The 19,834-nt window shown below is 40.3% G+C and overlaps 1 protein-coding gene across 1 annotated transcript; it reads right to left on the bottom strand.

Annotated features, from left to right (window-relative positions):
• Positions 1-1,016: 1,016 nt before the first annotated feature.
• LOC6546758 (neuropeptide CCHamide-1 receptor) lies at positions 1,017-19,643 on the bottom strand. The gene is made up of 9 exons (XM_001974512.3): positions 19,152-19,643; positions 8,120-8,620; positions 5,509-5,735; positions 5,286-5,389; positions 5,022-5,231; positions 3,905-4,008; positions 3,227-3,364; positions 1,981-2,127; positions 1,017-1,914 (listed from the first exon to the last, which is right to left on the bottom strand). The coding sequence occupies exons 2-9, from the start codon at positions 8,470-8,472 to the stop codon at positions 1,698-1,700; spliced, it is 1,500 nt and encodes a 499-aa protein (XP_001974548.1). The 5' UTR covers positions 8,473-8,620; positions 19,152-19,643; the 3' UTR covers positions 1,017-1,697.
• Between the last annotated feature and the right edge of the window lie 191 nt (positions 19,644-19,834).

Here is a 19,834-nt window from a genome sequence, read left to right as displayed (position 1 = left end):
AGTAAATAATGGCCCAAATGTGCGTCCGATTTAAGCTGATTGACGTGATGGCACATTTCAATGACACTTACGCCCACAAAATCATCTTCGAAATGGCCGGAAATTGATTCTGGAAACGAGATGAAAAGTTAATGTCGTCTTTGTGGCCAGAGCAACGAAGTTCGTTTAACGAGCCTCAACAGAAATCATCTCCAGACACAAGTTTCAATTTTAAGTTTATGATTTCAAAGTTCCAAAGTTATGATTTCAAACGATGATCAAAATATTGATCAAAATAAATGTAGCCAGCACAAGCAATTAAAGTTGAAATTTATTTTGACATTTACAAATCTGGTCATTAAGTGCTCAGCCTAAGAAGCTTTTTGAATATCTTCCGAGTTTGCCAATTATTCGCTGCCATTAGTCATCATTAGTCCATCTTTACATCTTTAGGCTGTCACACAAGCTACATTTGGGCAACTTCCTGTTTTTCTAAGGAAACAAGGCCCGAATAGCTTTGAATAAATCAATCAGTTCAACTGAAAAAAAGTCCCCAAAGCAACATGTCACAAAGAGCATATTCATATCTCGATTTTGGATCAATCTAGAACCCTGAAATCTTTAAAGGGGTTTCCGCAATGAAAACCCCAATAGCCTTTTATACTGCAGGCAAATCAAACGACTGTTCCATGACTTTCAAAAAAGCACACGGCCACACAAAAAGATGTAAGCGATTTGTTTGAAGTGAATAAGATTAAGCTGTGACTCCGATTTCACCTCTCTGCCTGCAGCCAAACCAATTAATCTTCCCAAAAATGCCTTAAAACCGCAGGGAGTTTTCCCAATCCCAATCCCTTTGGCTTTTCCTTTTTTCAGGTCGCGACCGGCCTATCTTCTGGTTGTTGTGGGAAGCAAAGTTTTCCTCTAGAGCTCCTTAAAGTTGACTCCGTAATTTAATTTCCCATAAACTTCCCAGAATATTAAGGATTTTCGGTGACTTTCGCGAACGGCAGACAGATGGAGTCAAAGTTTTAAACGCACAATTTACATTTATTTTCAACTATATGCTGGCACATAAAAATGTATTTACAAAGTTTCTCTTGGTCTATTTAAGAGCGCACAATAATTTTTAGCCTCTTAACCGTCTAATATAATTTATACGTAAAATATGTTTAGCTTAAAGCCGCGCCACGGCTGCAATACTTCAGTTTACTTATAGGATTAATTTCCATAGCTTTGACACAGAAAAAGACATCAAAATTGTTAGGCATATGTATATTTACACTAAATAACATTTTTGTAGCTCTAATTCCTTGCCAAAGTTTTACCAAAGCCATTCTCAATTGGTTTTTGATGGCACGTTTTGGTTTTTACATTCGAATTCAAGTTTAGTGTAGTGTCACAAAAATAAGTGTATATTTTACCAATGTTGTAACCAACGAATTTATTTATAATACGCTTCAGAAATACTAGCTGCAGACCAAGTACGTTTTTCACATTACCTAGGCAATTTCTTATCCCATTTACAGTCAGCCAAATTAAGGATAAAACTTCAACTTTGAACTGATTTGAAAGTATGAAGTGGTAGTTTTGAAATCTTAAGCTTTTAAATACATTCACTTTTGATTTCGATACAGTGCTTAGGATATGGGCACACGGCTGCCCGAATTCCTGTAAACTCCGTTTAAATCCACGCACCCATTTGTTCTCACCCGGATTCAGTTCATCAGCGATTCCTGGAACTTGGCTGGACTCGACCTGGTCTGCTGGCCAATCTCGTTAGGCGTCAAAAATCCGTAGGACTGCGATGCGGGTGCGTCACTGTGACCTGGTGCTTGGAGCACGGGCATTGCCAATTCCACCGCTGAAATGGGGGCTCCGTTCGGATTCCCGCCATTCGGCAGGGTGGTTATCGTGGTCTCCTGCAGGCGACAGCTGTCCATTGTGGTGGTCGTAAATGATGGGTTCCGGAAAGTCCAAAACAGAAGGGGCAGGACTCACCTGCGTATGGTGCTCTGGTAGCAGGAGTGGCGGGACTGGAAGCGCTTGGAGGCCGTGCTGGTCAGCGAGGTGTCCCGGTGCATGCAGAAGGTGTCGTGCTGGCCGCGCTTCTTGCGCCGTCCACTTGCTCCGCGGCAAAACAGATATCTGGCGGGAAAGAATGCAGTTTTCGGAACAATGGTTCCAGATTCGCGGGTCAGGCAAAAATATTTCATTAAATTCCCTCACATGGGACGCTGTCTGGGGGGTCTTATGTGTTTACACAGAGCAAAATTGGTATGGAGTCTGGTTGAAATCAAATTTATGTGGTAAGAGCATTGCAAAATATTCTGCTTTTCTTCTAGTTGGGTTGATATCAGAATAGCTACGTAAGTGTGAGAATTTGAGAAATAAATTTAAATAATTGTTTTGAAAGAAATTTGCGCATAATAAAACAATGAATACTACAATTATATATTTGAATTAAGCTGGGAGCAAATTGTAGATAACTTAGAAAAATGAAAAAAATATTCCCAGCTACCTTCAAAGTTTTGTTTCCAGTGCATGCACTTTGTGAGCGAATGCGAAAGCATCAAACAATTTCAGAATGCAATTTGAGAGCATAAACTCATTCCGATGGGGAAGTGTGGCTATTGGTCATTGAACGAACATATACTCAAACGCAAGTTGAGGAAAAAATTAGAAAATTGATTAAATGAAAATGAAATGGGTGGTTACAACATGGTTGGCAAAAGTTCATAACATCTATATGCTTCTATTTTGTCATCCATCAATTATTCCACCTTGTTCGATCCTGTCATCGGTAGAGCTCTCAAATAGACTCGTAAATATTAAAGAATAACATATGTAATTGAATGAAGTCGTGAAAACTGCAGTAACTTTTGAATAAATAAAATCAATAAATGAAAATAGCTCAAAAACGAGCACCAACTCCAAAAGGATGACCAAGAAAGTACCAAATGCGTTGTGCTTAAAGTTGTGGATGAAATCGTAGTGAACTTTCAATGCATGTTCACGCATGTTTGCTCGAATGTTTTCAGATTTTTCTTTGCTCTTTTGTTAATAAAAAGTTAAGAGTTCTGTATAGAAGGAGTGATACAAATTGAGTTGGCTTACGCTTACAGTTACGGGGCTACAGTTTGTTTATTGATTTGCTAGCGACAGTCGACTACCGACTAGCGGGTACCGATTGGTCATGCTGTAGCGCTGTTATGCGGCTGGTGGATTGATGTAAACGAACAAATACCTATTGAAATGCTTGCGAAAGGCGCCGCTCACGAAGTACAGGGCCACAGGATTCGCACAGCTGTTGGCAAAGGACATGCAGTAGGCGACGATGCGCAGCACATGCCAGAAGGCATTGTAATCATCCTGGGCAGTGGGCCTGCAAAGTCAGAGAACGAATATTAGGTAGCCTATCAGATACGCAGTAAAAGTATTTGAATGACATAATAGGAATTTGATATGGAGTTGGGGAAGCAAAGTTTCATAGGTGGATATTAATTACTTTATGGAAATGCAAACAGTTTAATTGCATTTATTTATGCATAATATAAATATTTATAACTAGAAGCTCGGTTCGGAGCACTTCATATACCCCTCGACTTTCCGAGTACCCCTTGAAAAAACACAAACAAACATCGGGATTCAGAGCGAGCAAAGCACCCATAATGGAGATATCGGGGGCAAATTGATTGTCCGGCATCCCAGGCGAACAAGTGTCGGACAAATGGCAACAACATTACTCATACGCAGGACCCTTTGTGAGCGGTCACAGGCGATATGTGCGCCATATCCTTTGCTGCTGGCAGGTTCCCTTTTATCCGCTTGACAAATTGACTTTCCATCCATTCATTCACGAGCATACCCAGTTTAGCACCCCTCCAGGGAGGTGGATCCAAATCAGAGGACCCAGAGCACTCACCAGAAGTAGAACCAGAGGAAGAAGACGTGGTAGGGCAGAAAGCAAATTCCAAAGATGACAACGAAGGCCAGCACAGTAACAGCCACTTTACGACGGGCCCGAACCTGAAAAAAATGAAACACAAACAGCAACATGGGTTAATCGGTAATGGGGAAAGGGGCCGCGGTTTTTACAAATATAATATAATCCATTTATAACGAGGGCTCTTGAATATTATAAACTAACTTTTAGATTATCGAAACCAGTTAGATTATCCTAAGGAGTCCACAGGAGCTCCACCTAGCGGCTATTACAAAAAAGTGCTCAAAACTTTTTGAATCCTGATAAAATTTAGTTTATCCTATTACGTGTTACATTCTTTTTTGAAAATCTAATATACCCCTGTAATCAACGAGTAACGAATATGAAAATTAAGCACAATGTTGTTAAGCACACTGTTTGGAAAATGAAGACCATAAAGATTGTTTTGTTGTAATAAAATTGAGAAGTTTTTGAAATAAAGCACACAGTCAATGACGATGGATGAAAGGGAGCTTAAGCAAAGTTTATCTACAAACAGAAGTAGAAAAAGTTTGAGCGACCTAAAAGAAATTAAAAGTTCGCATTAAATACTTTTTGTAAGCATTTTCGGGTGTTTAAACATTTCAGTTCAGAAACCATGCCATTGACTTTTCCTTTTGAATGAACTGATTCATGAATGCTGTTAAACTAAATAACAGAAAGTGAATTGTGACAAACAAAAACATTCAAGCTCATTTAACAAGAAGGAAAATGTTAATAACAAGAAGGAAAACAAGCTTTAACAAAATGGAAATAGAATACCTACTAAATTTATTAAAGTAGACACGAATGAATAAGGAAGTTATTGATAGAATCACTCTGAAACCACTAAAAAGTTCGTCAATTTATTCCTTTGAATTTCAATGCGGCGGTCCAGTTAGTATGAATATTTTATGCTACCCAACTGAATGGAAAAAGTTTTTGCACACATTTTTTACGAATGCAGTTGGCGAGAACTGTATAATGCACTCTACCTTTTTTGCCGTTGGTTCAGTATGGACAAAATGATTGATCTCAATTGGTGGTACTTATGAACATAAATTGAATTTCGACTAACCTGACGCACAGCTCCCTGAATTTCACCAGGAACACTGGCCGAATACATCAAATGTAGGGCGATGAGCACGTAGAAGACGGCAATGATGACCAGAGGAATGGCGTAGTACACCAGAAAGTGCAGCAGGACCATGGACTTGGCGTAGTTGATGCCCCACTCCTCCGGATACGGATAGCAGATGACTATGGACTTTTCGTTTATCCCGAGGTGCTGCGAGGAAGGAAAAACATAAATACGTATTTCGGGACCAGAGGGGGGAACTACCTTCAGGTTGCTTCCGAGTAGAGCTGGTAATCCGCAGAGAATGGCCAGCAGCCAAATAGAAACCGCTGTGGCCAAGGTCATTCTGGTGGCCCGACGACCACCTCCTGAAAAATTCAAAAGCAATGCAAATGAGAAAGGAGTTAATGAGGATGCTACTACACACAATCAAGTCCTGCAAGTTTTCTGCATCTCAAGCTACCTTTAATCGCGAGTTTCTACTCACCATGGGCGTGGAATTTCCTCAAAGGATCCACGATGGCAAAATACCGATCGCCGGATAACGCAGTCAGTGTGAACACCGACACCCCGATGGACACATCCTTCATGAACTCCGACAGGCTGCACAGGAAGCTACCATATGGCCAATACTCTACTGTGTAGACTGTGGAGGCGAGGGGCACTGTGGTTATAATAACCAGCAGATCGGCCAGGGCCAGAGATAAAATGTAGCTAAAAAAAAACCATTTAAAGTAGAATTTCAAGTAAAACATGTTACTTAAGAATACAAATTAAGAGTTCGATCCAAGCATTGCCCATATTAAAACCAATTATGTTCATCTACCGTTCATTGCCTGTTTATCGTCCGTTCACATAGAGTTCATTATCTGCTCATCAGCGTTCATTGTCTGTTCATTAACTTTTCATCCGCTGTTCATTTGGTGCACAATCTATTATTCATCCACTAATCTCCCGAGTATCGAATGCTTGTGGATTTATGTTTTACTTTTTGAGATAAACAGGGTGACTTTGCAGCGGAGTTAGCTCTTCCTTTGGCGCAGCACGTGTCCTGGCCACATTTCAGTGTGATAAAAATGTGGCACTCCGTTGATTTATGTGCGGCAAACTTTTTAGGGAACTGTACTAGGCTGCTGACTATGGGGTAATACAATGACCATTAAAATTGATTTATCTAGCATAAGCCATATTAAGTGGAATGTAAATTATCCGTCGCCGAGGAAAAAAAGAAGGCGAATTTCACTATTTATTTTAACTGGGTTTTTGGCATCTGCCACCGCACAGTGGCACTTCCAATTCGGTCCGTGATCTCATGCAGTAATTCCGACTTTATCCAACCTCTCCGCTTTCCATAAATAAGCTGCATGTGGCACTTTGTTTGCCACGTTCTCTTGGCCGACGCCACGGAAATGCAACACCAAATTACGTTTTTGTGGCCCCCAGCAAAGCCGATAAGGGTCCTTTGATATCCTGGCCAGGCACTTGGCTTTTAAAGCACCAAACTTGGCTTTCACCAATTTATCACCAGGGCAACGAAATGCAATTTCAGCGTAATTTGATCAGTTGACATTTGCTTTCGTCTGTGAGTTTTATGTGAGTTAAGCTTAATGCAAAATCGTGTTGCCTGCAAAGTCACACATTTATCCGCAGTCAATCTGGCAATGTTTCAACATCCTTTACAGAACTAAAGTGGTCGCAACCATGTGGCACAACAGTCCGGCTTTAAGTACAAGTGGCGCAGCTTTTCAGGCCGTATTGACCGCTTCGGCCAACAAAGTGGAATGTTTTAATTGGCCAGCACTTGCGCTCCCTTTCCCACAAGGTCGTAGCCTTTAATGATGAACTCGTGTCGCTAATAAACTACTCGTACTTCACAACGCCAAGAAGTTGCCACTAGAAACCGTGCGGTTTGAGTTATTTACTTTAAAACTTGAGAAAATTGTCGTGGGAATTATCAAACCACTTTAGGTCATAGGAATTTGCAAGCTCCTAGGCAAAGCAACCTAATTTCGTAACTTAATTAGCTTCGAATGGAATTTATTTATTTATTCATCAGTATAAATTGTGAGCATACTCGCTTTAAGCGATTTTATGTAAATTTAACCTGAAGCGATTCAATGAAGTTTGCCTTAAAATTCCCAAAAATATATGAACATTTCTGCTGAATCGAGAAAACAAGGCAGTCACAATAAATGCTTGAACATTCCAACTGGCTTCCTTTGCGCTCAAAGTGCTGGAACAATTCATTTTTGTTTGCCCTTAAGGAATTACTTTGGCTTCCCGGAAAGTGGGCAACATCTCGTGTATGTAAGTCACATAAGGTTTTTGTTATTGCCTGCCCGAAAATCATATTTATCTCGTTCGTAAGCCTGGTAGAATAACTTGATTTATGGCACACCACGCTTCGGAGTACTACATATATGTATGCGCCAAAATCAGCCCCGACATGACTAATTAGTTATGCCATTTTCCTGTTCGTCGCCTGTGAAAACATCACCATCTGCCAATCGATCTGGATATGCGAATATGTGTGGGGCACACATATGTATGGTGTGGGGAGCTTTGGGGCACATGTGAAAGGAAAATTTTAAGTGATTTCCATGCGGAGGCGGCAACGACATTGCCATTATCATCGCCGCCGACAGCCCCTTCCCGCCTGCCACCCGACTCATTACCCGACTCGTCGGTCTGGGGCAGGACTATTTTCAGGCACTGTTCCTGGCCAACTCGTGACATTTGCCTTTTGCATGCATAATCTGGCACAGACTCTTTGCTGCCAGGCGTGTGGCATATAATTAAATTCAATTTAAATTGCCCGTAAATCAAAAAGACATTTACCAACCCAGCGGTGGAGCTGGCGACACGACTAGTTCATATCCTATAAGGGTCCACAAGTTGCAACACATGTTGTTATGTTATAGTGCAAGCTCCTGGCTGAAATGATTCATTACAACCCAAACATTTGTGTATATTTAGTCTAAGCTGATTTTAAAAATATTTCAGTTGCAAATTCTATTCTCAGTCAACCATTAGCAGTATCTACCCACCCCGAACGTAGTTTCTCCAAAGTTACCGAAACTTTTCCCTGGGGCACTCACGTGTTTGGAACATTCCGCATCTGTCGCACACTGAGGAAGACCACAATCAAAGTGCCATTGCCCAGGACGCCGACCACGAAGATCAGGGCAAAGAGGATGGGCACGATGTAGGTTTCCGGTCGTCGGGCGTAGGGCACGTAGGGTGTCTCGGTGGTGGCCAGTACGCTGAAGTTCTCGGAGGAGCCGGTGTCCAGAAGGGGCCACTGGGTGGACTGGGTGGACAGCATGGCCAGGTCCCACAGGGTCTGGGTGACATTCGGCATGGGGGGTAGTGCTGTTGGGGATTCACCCGAAATATCCAGGCCGCCCTCCATGGCCAAGTTCGTTTCCATGCTCACCAAGCTGGCTATCATCTGGGAAAGATCTACTGAGTCCGCTCGATTTTCCCTAGAGTAATGCGTTTTCTTGCCCAACAAAACGGAAATTGTTTAAGCCAACATGATTAATTTGATTTTTTCATGGCTCGTTGCTTGCTGCATTTTTGCATCCAATTCAATCCAACTGAAAGTAGAGGAAAACAATACAATTTGTTACATGAAATTATTCAATTTGCTTTCGGTTTTGCTTTAATGGCTTTGTATAGTCGAAAAATGCTGTGCATATTTTCAATGCTATTAAATGGTTGATGCCATTCTTGTTTGTTTACTTTTCATACACTCGTATTTGCTGTGGGATCAATTTATTGGTTTTGCTTCTACGGCAAACAATTTTCTATTGTTCCAAGGCAAACCTGTATAGGTTGAATACGGAAATCGAAAGGCTAAATTAAACTTTAATTTTTGGACCTATAAAATGACAATTGTTCTCGTTATTGCAAGTTTAACAACTAAAGTTTAAGTTTCAGATACACGTGCGTGGAATTAAATTTTGTATCTAATCTGCTCTGGCGTTGTGTGATTTATTCCATTTACGATTGAAGGGCATTTGTTCGCTTTGCTGCATAATTGCATCGCAGATGCACATTTGCAGATTTTCATGGGAAGGATTTCAGAAATGCGCTCTACACTCTGTCGTAATTAAATGATTCCCTTCAGCTGGCTAATTTGGAATTCCCTTTTTCGAAAGTTTAGCCCAAAAACACGTGCTAACTTTCCATTAAAGGCAAGCAAGTGAAAATCGGGCCATGAGCAAGGGCCTTATATAACAGATTTATGGCATTGGCGTGGAATTTCTTATCAACTTGATGGGGCTGCTCCTTGGATGTCCTGCCCCCGTTCGACACTTCAAGCAATGCATATCCTGTCATTACATTTCCAGCCATTAACCGCACACACACAGCCGCCCACAACCACACACATCGAGTTACAGTGACTCATAAAATGTAACTGACGCCCGAGGAAACTTCAATGACTTGGTTAGGGGCAGGAAAATCTCGAGAGCGGGAAAACTCGGCGTAATTGAAATCTGTGCATTCGGCTTTCCTCTTTCGCCCTGGCTGCCATTCCGTTGACATAAAAAATTATGAATGGTCTTCCATCTTAGCCAGGTGAGTGTAAACATCCGGAGGAAGCTTTAACCCACCGACACTCCAGCACTTTCCTTTCAGATGCCTTGGATGTAGAATTTGCTGCAGAAACTATAAAAACAGATGCCTTTAAAAATCAAATCCGTATGAATGCATAAATAACATTTGCATAAACCGAGTGAGGCGTTATTTCAATGCCACAAAGTTGCAAAGTGCTGGCATCTTGGACACCTTCACTTTTTGACGCAGGATTACATTTAGCTGTAAAATCTGAAAGTGCGGTTGTTTCAATTTAATAGCCATCAGTAGCAGTAAATTGAACTCAGACTGAGACTAATTAAACCAAAATGTGCAGCAATCAATTGAAAAAACTATCTGCAAAAGGTCCGCTTATTCCATTAAAGTTTTCTTGGCCAACTCAGGTAAACAAGATGAGTAAGCTACCGAGTTTTCAACAATTAGTTCGAGTCTGAAAGGTTTTGTTTTTTAGTTTCTGGAAAGTAATATCCCATCGATGGCAGCTTCTGCTGCTAGTTCGTAAAAACAAGTGGTTTTTAATGGCCTTGTGTTCCAATTGTGAGCAAGCTAATTACACGGGGTAATAAAAAAGAAATTAATGAACGCGATATTAAAACAAGATAGAATAGTCCCCGACTATCAGATACCCGTTACTCAGGTAGTGCAAGTGCAAACGAGAACTTTCAACATTTTCTGGAATATCGGTTGAAATTGGATTGAAATTGGCGTGGCAAAAAGTTGTTTGCAAACTGAAGAAATTTACAAGATATATAAAAAAGTAAAAAAAAATACCACAACATTTTTCAAAAGTGTGGGCGTGCCAGTTTTGGGAGGTTTGTGGGCATAGGAGTGGGCGTGACAACAAACTCTGGAAGCTGCATGCTTAACCTCAACATTCCAGCTCTTGTAGTTCCTGAGATCGAGGCTTTCATACGGACAGACAGACGAACATGGCCAGATCGACTCAGTTATGGATCCTGATTAAGAATATATATAGTTTATATGATCGGAAAAGTTTCCTTCTGCCTGTTACATACTTTTTAACGAATCTAGTATACCCTTTTACTCTAAAAGTAATAGATATAAATATAAGTAATGATAAACCTTTATTTGAATTGTTTGCATTGCAGTTTACATGTCTTTTAAAAATGTAATGCCTTTTTTAAAAGGAAAAGTACTTGTAATAAATTGATTTTGAATCACATCAGAAAAATTACAAAAAAAATTTAGAAAAAATAAAATTCTAAATTTGAATGCAGATGTCTAAGAGTATTGCGCCAGAAACATTTGTCGATCAGATACAAATTAGATCCACTCGGCTATAGATCCTGATCAAGAATATATATTCTTTATATGGTCACAGACTTTTCAACGAATCTAGTATACCCTTTTACTCTACGAGTAAAGGGTATAACTAGCCAAACAATTAAGAATACATTTATAGTATATGAGTATATGCGACTTGTTGAGTTGATACATATTGTTGTAAATCTACTTCGGCTCTTCCATAAGACAAAGATCATAAGTAAATCCTTTTTAGAATTTAATTACTTTCGTAGTAAGCTCTTGCTCGTTCATCATTTGTCAAATGAAAGGAATCCAAATTTAAGGAATCCTGCTTTTCTTTTGATATTCAAAAACTTTTCGTCTTGTTTTCAATGGCCATTTCTTATTTACCAGTTCGTCAGCTCGTTAGACTTTGAGAAGTTTGTGCACTTGAGTTGAATTACATTTTCTATTGTTGACCCTCTTGAATGGCTTCACGTAGCTGGTCGAAAATCGAGCTCATGAAATTCGCAAATACCCAAATACCCCAAATATGTAAATGAAGTTAGAGAACAAAGGCACACTAATTAAGAAATTTTGAGCAGAAGCTGCAAATCGCTGAATTATTTTCAAACTGAAACTGGCTGCCCGATGAGCCTGTTGAAATGTCAACATTGTCCTCATTGTTTGTCGCCCAGCGTAATTAATTTGTTAACTGAATGTTAACACAAGTGGGTGGTGGGTTGCGGTCAGGTTTATTTGCACAACACTTAGCTAATTGAATTTTGACACTGACTACTAGGCCAAGTGATAAATTATGCCCTTTAAAGTGCCACGCATCACACTTGATTCGCCACCATAAATACTCGCAGTTCTAACGATAATGAATATACTCGTATTCTAGACCCTCTGCCATTAGACCGACAAATAAACCTGTTAGCCTATATCAATAACTGGCTTACATCGCCCCCATCCGCACCAAAAACCCAACTTCACAGCGAAGTGCCGTGATTTATGACATCCAGTGGCCGGCAGAAGTCCGCTTATCTGGCGACCATCTGGATGTCAACTACTTATGGACTCCTAGCGAACGGGTGACCCTCGATTTGGTACCCCGATAATTTGGTTTGACAAAGTGAAGTCCCAACTAAGCAGACAGGGTAAAATAAATAGCTTATTATAAATACAAACTGAAATCAACTTATTTTGCATGTTGCCTTTTTTTAACATTTGCCTGGACATGTTATTGTTAAGACGGCGTGATATCCTGTTTCCTATTATACTATTTGTGTTCCATGCTAAATGTTTTGTACGATACACTATATGCTGTAAACCTTGCTTGATTATATGATATTTCAGAATAAATAATTCCCCTGTAAGCTATCTCTGTTGTTCGTTCTCCTCCTACCTTAAGAATTAAGCCTATTTTCGGGGTACCAGTTAGTCGCTACCCATCCAATAGCTGCTTGTTACATTTGTGGTTACATTCTCACGCATACGTTTGATAAATCAATGCAATTTATCAGTAGTTCAGCTATGGACACACGCCACTTAAATGCCTCGAGATCCGGAGGAAGTGGGGGCCACCAACATACATAGGTGTCATCCCAGCCCACTGGAAACATGTTATCACATCGCAAACAGTCGGCCCACGTATCCAACCATTTGGGAATCGAACCGAAAACAGGCGACGGTAACTGAATCTTATCTCCTGGTTTTTAGGACTTAGTGCGTCTCATAATAAATGCAGTTAAGTTGGGATTGTTTTGGGCACACAGGGCGCTGTGGAATTCGCAGCGCCGCACGAATGTTGTGAATAAATAAGGCGGGTGTTTTGGACACTCGTACTCCGCCACGAAAATAAAGAAAGACGAGCTCTTTTCCATTTTTCAGTTGTGCAGGAATTGTTTTCGCTCTTCATATGAAATATGCGTAAAAAAAACAGGGACACCGGCTTTACTAAAAGATTTGCGATTGGCCATTTGCTTTGCCGCATGTAATTGAATACCCGGGTGCCTGATATTTATTTATTTATGCAAATGTAATGAAAAGAAAATACGATGTTCAATCATTTATTCCGTGGAAAAGCTTATGAATGGCTCAGTAAATTGTTTGAATTTCGATATCCAACCTACGTGTATAGCTGTTTTATTTTTAAAATGTTGTGATATTGCAGCATTAAAGCCCTTGGCTGTTCCTTAATGCAGCGTTTAATGGCTTCGCACACACTATGATTTCAGTCGGATTATGGAAATATAAGTGTACCCAAATACCCACATGTTCGAGCATCAACCATCCACTAAGAAGTGGTGATAAAAAATCAAATATAGGCGTCCCATAAGCCATTACAGAACAAGGTCCTTGTTGCTATACCCTTTACTCATATAGTAAAAGGGTATATTAGATTCCTTAAAGAGTACACAGTTCAAAGATAGAAGTAGGCATAAATATTCCTAGGGATCACTAGTCAAGTAGATGTAGCCCATCCTCATCTGCTTTGCACACCCCTTAGCTGACTATTGGGTATCTGATAGTCGAGCCACTCGACAAAAGCGTTGTATTTCCACCCAGCAGCCATTTTAATATATTATTGTCCTTATGAAAATTGTTTTACCAATTCGCACTTAACGCTTCTGCGGAAAGCAAGTGGGTTTAAAATAAAGCCATAAACGATGGGGGATTTCCGTTGTCATTATCTAGATAAATTATTTATGTAATCGCGCGTAACCATTATTTCTATGAAAATTCTATTGCCCGCGGTCTAGAAACAATTTTCCTCACCCACAACGAAAATCGATTGTCATAGGGAAATTCGCGATAGGAAAACCAGGAGAACAGAGCTAGCATTTTTGCGGAAAAGAATGTAATAAAAATGGGGCCGGAAAAGTGGGTGTACTTCGTCCCAATCAGTGCGGCAAAAAAACTTTAAATTGCCATCAAACTTTAAATTATCCCTAATAAGCAGTTGGCTTGCCGACATCGCAATTAGATTTTTCGTTGGCGCAATCAGAGTGCATTACTATGTCTGACTAAAACTTTGTCGCCAACAGACAATTTCAATTGTCTGACTACAATGAGCAAAACACTGAGCTCAATTCAAATTGTACAAATTGTACAATATTATACATCACATGGAAATATACAAATTTAGGAATTTAACGTGTCCAACACTCAGCACAATTGAAAACCAAATTCATTTTATATTCATTTTTCAGTCAAAGTAGTGCCCTTTTTATATTTTTTGGTAGTCCTCAGACTGAATCTTTTTCCACTGGATTTTCTAGTAAACTTTCCGGCTCTGCAATTTAAAAGGACTAATTGCCCGCTAAAAAGATCCAATTTTTCGACTCCTCTGGTTTTTCCTTTCCTTTATTTTTTGTTTGTTTTTTTTTTTGGACTAAAGGACTAAAGGTCCTTCGCACGTATAAATGGAGTGTCCGACACTTGATTTATATACTTGAGTAATGGATGTCGCACACATAAAGTCGACTGGACAAAGCTTTTTGTAGCTGTGGGTGACAATTTAAAATACAAAAAGGAATGGCAAATGCTGTGAATAGAGAAAGCAAAATACCCTTAAAAAATGAAACTATTTTATCGGAAATCTACTTTTAAATATGTTGAAAGTATTATTTCTGGTTGAGCAAACCCATGATGCTTAAATGTGAAAATTCCCAACAGATCAAGAGGCTTTTTGTTCTTTCATGAATGCTATTATATCTACTATGCCATCATTTCTTTGTCTTTTTTAAGGCGTCTTTACGCGATTTAGGTTCAATCTTTCGAACGCTGACAATTTATTCTTTTGCTTACATCTCTGCCTATCATTAATTTAAATTTTATTCTATTTTTTGCCTAACTGCCAACCACTTTGCATACAATTGAACATTCCTCCCGCCCCAGAAGTCCTTAATTTCCTCGTGTTTTTCGCAGGCTTTTTTGTAGTTTGTTGACATTTCTTTGATGGGCGTACAGCAGCTTCATTATTCAGCAACAGCTGCTGGGCCAGGGGGTTTTGGAACGAGGGTTCCGGGGGTTTTGGGGGTTTTGGGGGTTGCCAACACCCCTCGACACATAAATTTGACTGACTGACGGACACGCCGCACTTATGCCTCAATCCATCGTGCCCCCCGGCATCAGCACATATATCATTTTCATTTTGTAATTTGTCTCCCCCTTGCGCCCACCCCGTCACCGGTTTTCCGCTTTTCCAGCCGACTTTCGGCATTTCGCCCCGTCACGGGCCATTTTGTGCACAATGGCCCACAGTTAATTGGTTGGGTGTTGCCCATTTCCCTGGCATACTGGGTGCTGGGAGCTGGGAGCTGGGTGCTGGGCACTGGGATACTGGTACCAGGGTCCTTCGTCCTGCGTCCTTCGTCCTGATATCGGTGTCGGTGTCGTGGGTGACAGGCGCGAGGTAGGCGCCTCATATTAAATTACATGACAGCTAACATGAGGTGCTAACTTCGCCCGGCGAGCTCATTAAATGTGGAATACAAATGGCGAATGGGGGTGTGCCTTCACTCGTGAAAAATGCGGTAAATTCAGTTTTACTTATGCAATTTTAATCATTTTCCTGCGATTTACTCTCAGCTTGTTGATATCTAGAAGAGTGATTTGTGCAAAACAATGTAATCAGCGCATAAGACTGATTTCTTTTTTGCAAATATTTTGCTCAGTAAGATAAATTGGCATTTATCCCAAGGCATTAGGCAACTAAATCCTTAATAAATTATATTTATTTACAAAATATTTGTATTGCTCATTAAACCTTTATGTTGCGTATACTTCAATTAAAATTCCGAACTTCGTTTCAAAGGCTTAATTCCGCCTTTTGTGTCAAAGCATAATCTCCAGATTCCAAAGCCTTGTAATTGAAAATCCAACTTTCTAAGAACACAAAGTAATAAATTAAATTGGCCAAAATGCTACCAGTTAAGTCATCGCACACTTTTCGAATTGGATGCGAAGGAAAATTAATTAATTCCAAGCGTGCGCGCTATCAAAAATGCTCCTCCCAGGAGAAAGTCCAGGCGATGGTATAAGTAAAATATTAAAAACGTCTGTTTCCCCTTCGGTTACTTAATTAATGAGATGATGCAGCAGTGCAAATATGCATGCACTTTTGTGCACTCATAGAATTCCATGAGCTGAAGGGCAAACAGTCGGAAATAGGAAAAGCCATTTTAAATTCAACCTTTGTGCAATGCGGGAATTGCGGTTTCGTGTTACGCACAACCTAATAATGCTAATTGCATATCGGTTCGTTTTGTCCTGGCTTCCAACTTGCAACTTGGCTAAATGGAGAGGCACTCTTCGGATTGGCAAGGGGATGCATTTGCAATCCATATCGTTATAAGCTTAGGCAAAAATGGCAAACAATCAATTAGGCTAAATTATGAAGTTGGGCATTAGAATGGCTTGGCCCAGGCTGCTAAGAAGTGTTTTTAAGCATTGTGGGTATTCTATAAATACGCCTATGTATTTGTATCTACAGGTGTTCCACAGATAGCTGAAAGTATAAATATCCGTACAATATTAATAATCAGTACTTTCCATCTAGCAAAACATCTTTGCAAAAACTTCCCTGGGTAATTAAGTAATTTGCCATCTGCAGATGCACAGAAATCCTCGCCATTTGCCTATGCTAATAATTTTTTTAGAGATTTGAATCTGGACGACAGCCAGACTGTCAATGTCCAGCGTCCTTTGGACAAAAGCATCGCAAAAAAGCAGGAGTGAAAGTGAAAGGAATGGAAAGCTATGAAAAGGAAAGGCCAGAAGTGAGAAACAAAGGCACTTGAAAAGTTCCGCATCATTACTCGGCTGTTTTGTGGTGATTGGCTTTTGTATTGGGATGATCCCTGGCCCGGCCCCAAAGCAAACAAAAACTTCGAGGCTTCGGCTCGAGGATTGAGATTCCGGGCAGAAGTGACAGTTTGGAGCGCTCGGATGCAGACACTTGAAGTGACGACGTGTTGTGTTTGCCCAAACGAACGAACTTTTCCAACTAAAACAAAAGGAGCAAAACTGCGTATGTATCTTACATTTCAATTTAAGTTCGCCGAGAGTTCCTTTCGCTGTTCCTGCCCTTGATTAACTGCAAACAGCGTGTGCCCGTGGATTCGGCTTCATTTCCACCTAATTAGTTGCAATTGTTTGCCGCCTTACTTCCACTTCCACTTCCGACTGTGACGCGCACACATGGCGTATGCGCATTATACAAATTTATGACTCATAGAAATTAAACGACTGTCATTCGTATGTATTAGCCGGGCGAAATTAGTTTGTCCTAGCAGATCCCAGACGGCCCCGGAGTTGGAGGGCAATAAATGGGTGGAACTTCGACATGGGTGCGGTTTTCTGGGTTTTCTGCGTTTCCTGCGTTTTCCGGTAAGAACAATAGCGACGAACAAACGCGAAAGATGCATATCAAATGGCTGCCAGCATAAATCAAAGGTAACCCAAATACATAAATATCATGCTAAAAACATGTTTATAGGGTGGACTTCTGGGGAGTAGAATAAAAACCTTATCTAAGCAATTTCGCTTGTTCATTTGTATATCGCTTCCTTTTGGCGCCGCTAAATAATGTATAAACTTGGCCTTTAATTGAACTTTTCGCAGATAAGCAGTCAATAAATAGAGAATGTAAAATGTATTTGCTTTAACGCGGCTTTTTCCTATTTATTTTTGTACTTTTTGTTTTTGTAAGATCTGCCAACGAAAATTTGGCAAGGTGCTGATATTGTTTAATTCGTAGGCACCTTAAATCAATCCATTTAACAGAATAACATTCACGAAATCTCATCCATATGTTTCTGTACCATATTCGTGCAATTGTTTACAAAGTTTTTGTTTAATGCTGTCGCGTCGGTTAATTGTAAACAAACTTAGTCAATGGACTGAATAGATGTACGGATCGTGTCCAGGAGCACGCCCCATTTATAAATATATACATATATATATACAAATAAAGCGCCAAAAATATAGACAATTTCAACGATTAGGTGCGAAGGAGCTCTATATTTCCCAAATGCTGCCCATTTGTTCTGCCTCAGAAGTTTTCCCGATCGTGAGGCTATGCTAATGGCACCCTTAAGCCAGGCAGTTAGCTCATCCAGCTGCCAAAGGCTAATAAATGGTAACCGCATCCGATGCACTTTGGGATTCCGCCTGCATTTCTATTTTCTTCCCTGCCCATTTTCCCCGACGTTTTTGTGAATTTTCAAGCTCCTGTCAGTGGGTTTATTTTGTTTCGTGTTTTTTCTCTGGTTTTTCATTAGCTTGGGAGTTTTCGTCTTGGCGCAAAGTGTGCAGCATGAAAAGGGTGTTACCCAAATCCCCGAATAAAACATGAGCTCAAGACTCTTACGAGTGTAACCTTTATGTTTGCTCACCCTAGATTGAAATGAAAAACACGCAGATTTTATAGTGCATAGAAAGGGAGTATTGCAATAAGTTACTATTATTCAAAAGACTATTCATTTAAATTGTAGTACATACAAATTGGAAATTTATTTTACAAGTATGGAAAACTATTAATAAATGATTAAACATTAAGTTTAAATTTTTTGCCGAGGAAAGATTTAGCTAAAGAACAATAGATTCTTCCAGTGTAATGGATGACTATAAATTGAATGAAAGGCAACGCTTTGGTCAATAAAAACCGAATTAAAATTGAGGCAGGAACGATGGACTAGTTATTAGGAATTATTCATTGAATTCAATCAGCAGGAAATCTGTAATGGTGCAAGAGCAGAAATTGCATTAAAATGGAAATTTCTATGGTCCGATTCAAGCATCGGTTTTGAAAATATCCAACCCATATTCAGGATTTATGGGGCCGCACAAGCCGTAACAATCCAACGGAAAACGGAAGCAAAATAAACAGCACAAAAGCGTAACGGAAACAGAAACAGAAACCCAGGAAAAGGGGCCCCTTTTTGCCGATTTGGATTGTAAATGCATATAAGCTTCTACACCCACTCACAATTTACGATTGCAACTGCAGTTTCGGAGAAGTCAAGGACCGGAAGCCGTACTATTTCACGGCCCCCTTACGGACTCAAATGCCGATAGGCGGACAGGGAATTTATCGGGCTCTCATCAATTTCTCCGGATAATAAAGCCGACATATGCACTCTCGAATGTCAGCTGTCGAAAAGCCAGGGAAATGGTGATTACGCGAGATTAACCGATCAATTTTTAATTTGCCATTTCCAAGACCGCAGATACACACATTTCCATCAATCTGCAGTTATTATTTATTATGCTTACATTTGCGTTAAAGTGTTTTCCGTGTTTTCGTGTTTTCAAGCGATTCCGGTCGTCGCATCGCATTTAGGATGCCACTTAAACAGGATGTGGATGGGCAAAGCACATGCCACGCACTCACCGCACACTTGGGCCAAATTTTGTTTACACCGCCAAGACACAACACAACACACACGGGAAGAATTCAAATGAATGAATTTATTGAATTCTTTTTAGCGGGCCGCAAAGCACTTGAGACGCTATCGCCGCCGGATGTTGGCATCAACGCTGCCAAATCGCCGAGTACATCCGAAAAATTGAGTTTTTGAACTTGAACTATCCGTCGGCGCGGAGGAGAGAACGCATGCGACTTGTTGGCGCGCGCGAAAACGTTTGGCTTGGTTTTGCTTTGGCCTTTCCTTGGCTGCCTGGCTGCATGTTGGACGGACCAATTGATCCGGAGATTGGTTGGGGCGCCAGTATGGGAACCCCACTCTGTTTGGCCAAGAAATGCCGGCTCTTTTGCACGCAAGCGCAGCAACATGTTGCCGACGCTTGGAAATGTTGCAGTGCACTAAAATAACATCTATGTAAGCATTGATCACAGATTATCATTTTTACATTATTTTGAATAAATATTATTCCTTCTATTGTTTCGTGTTTCATTTATCTTTTCTGTGTAATTTGCTGGTTTTATTGTAAATTTA

The sequence above is a fragment of the Drosophila erecta genome, unplaced genomic scaffold (genome assembly GCF_003286155.1).
Source record: "Drosophila erecta strain 14021-0224.00,06,07 unplaced genomic scaffold, DereRS2 tig00000092-arrow-pilon, whole genome shotgun sequence".
Lineage (NCBI taxonomy): Eukaryota > Metazoa > Arthropoda > Insecta > Diptera > Drosophilidae > Drosophila > Drosophila erecta.
This window is presented reverse-complemented; position numbering and strand designations above follow the sequence as displayed.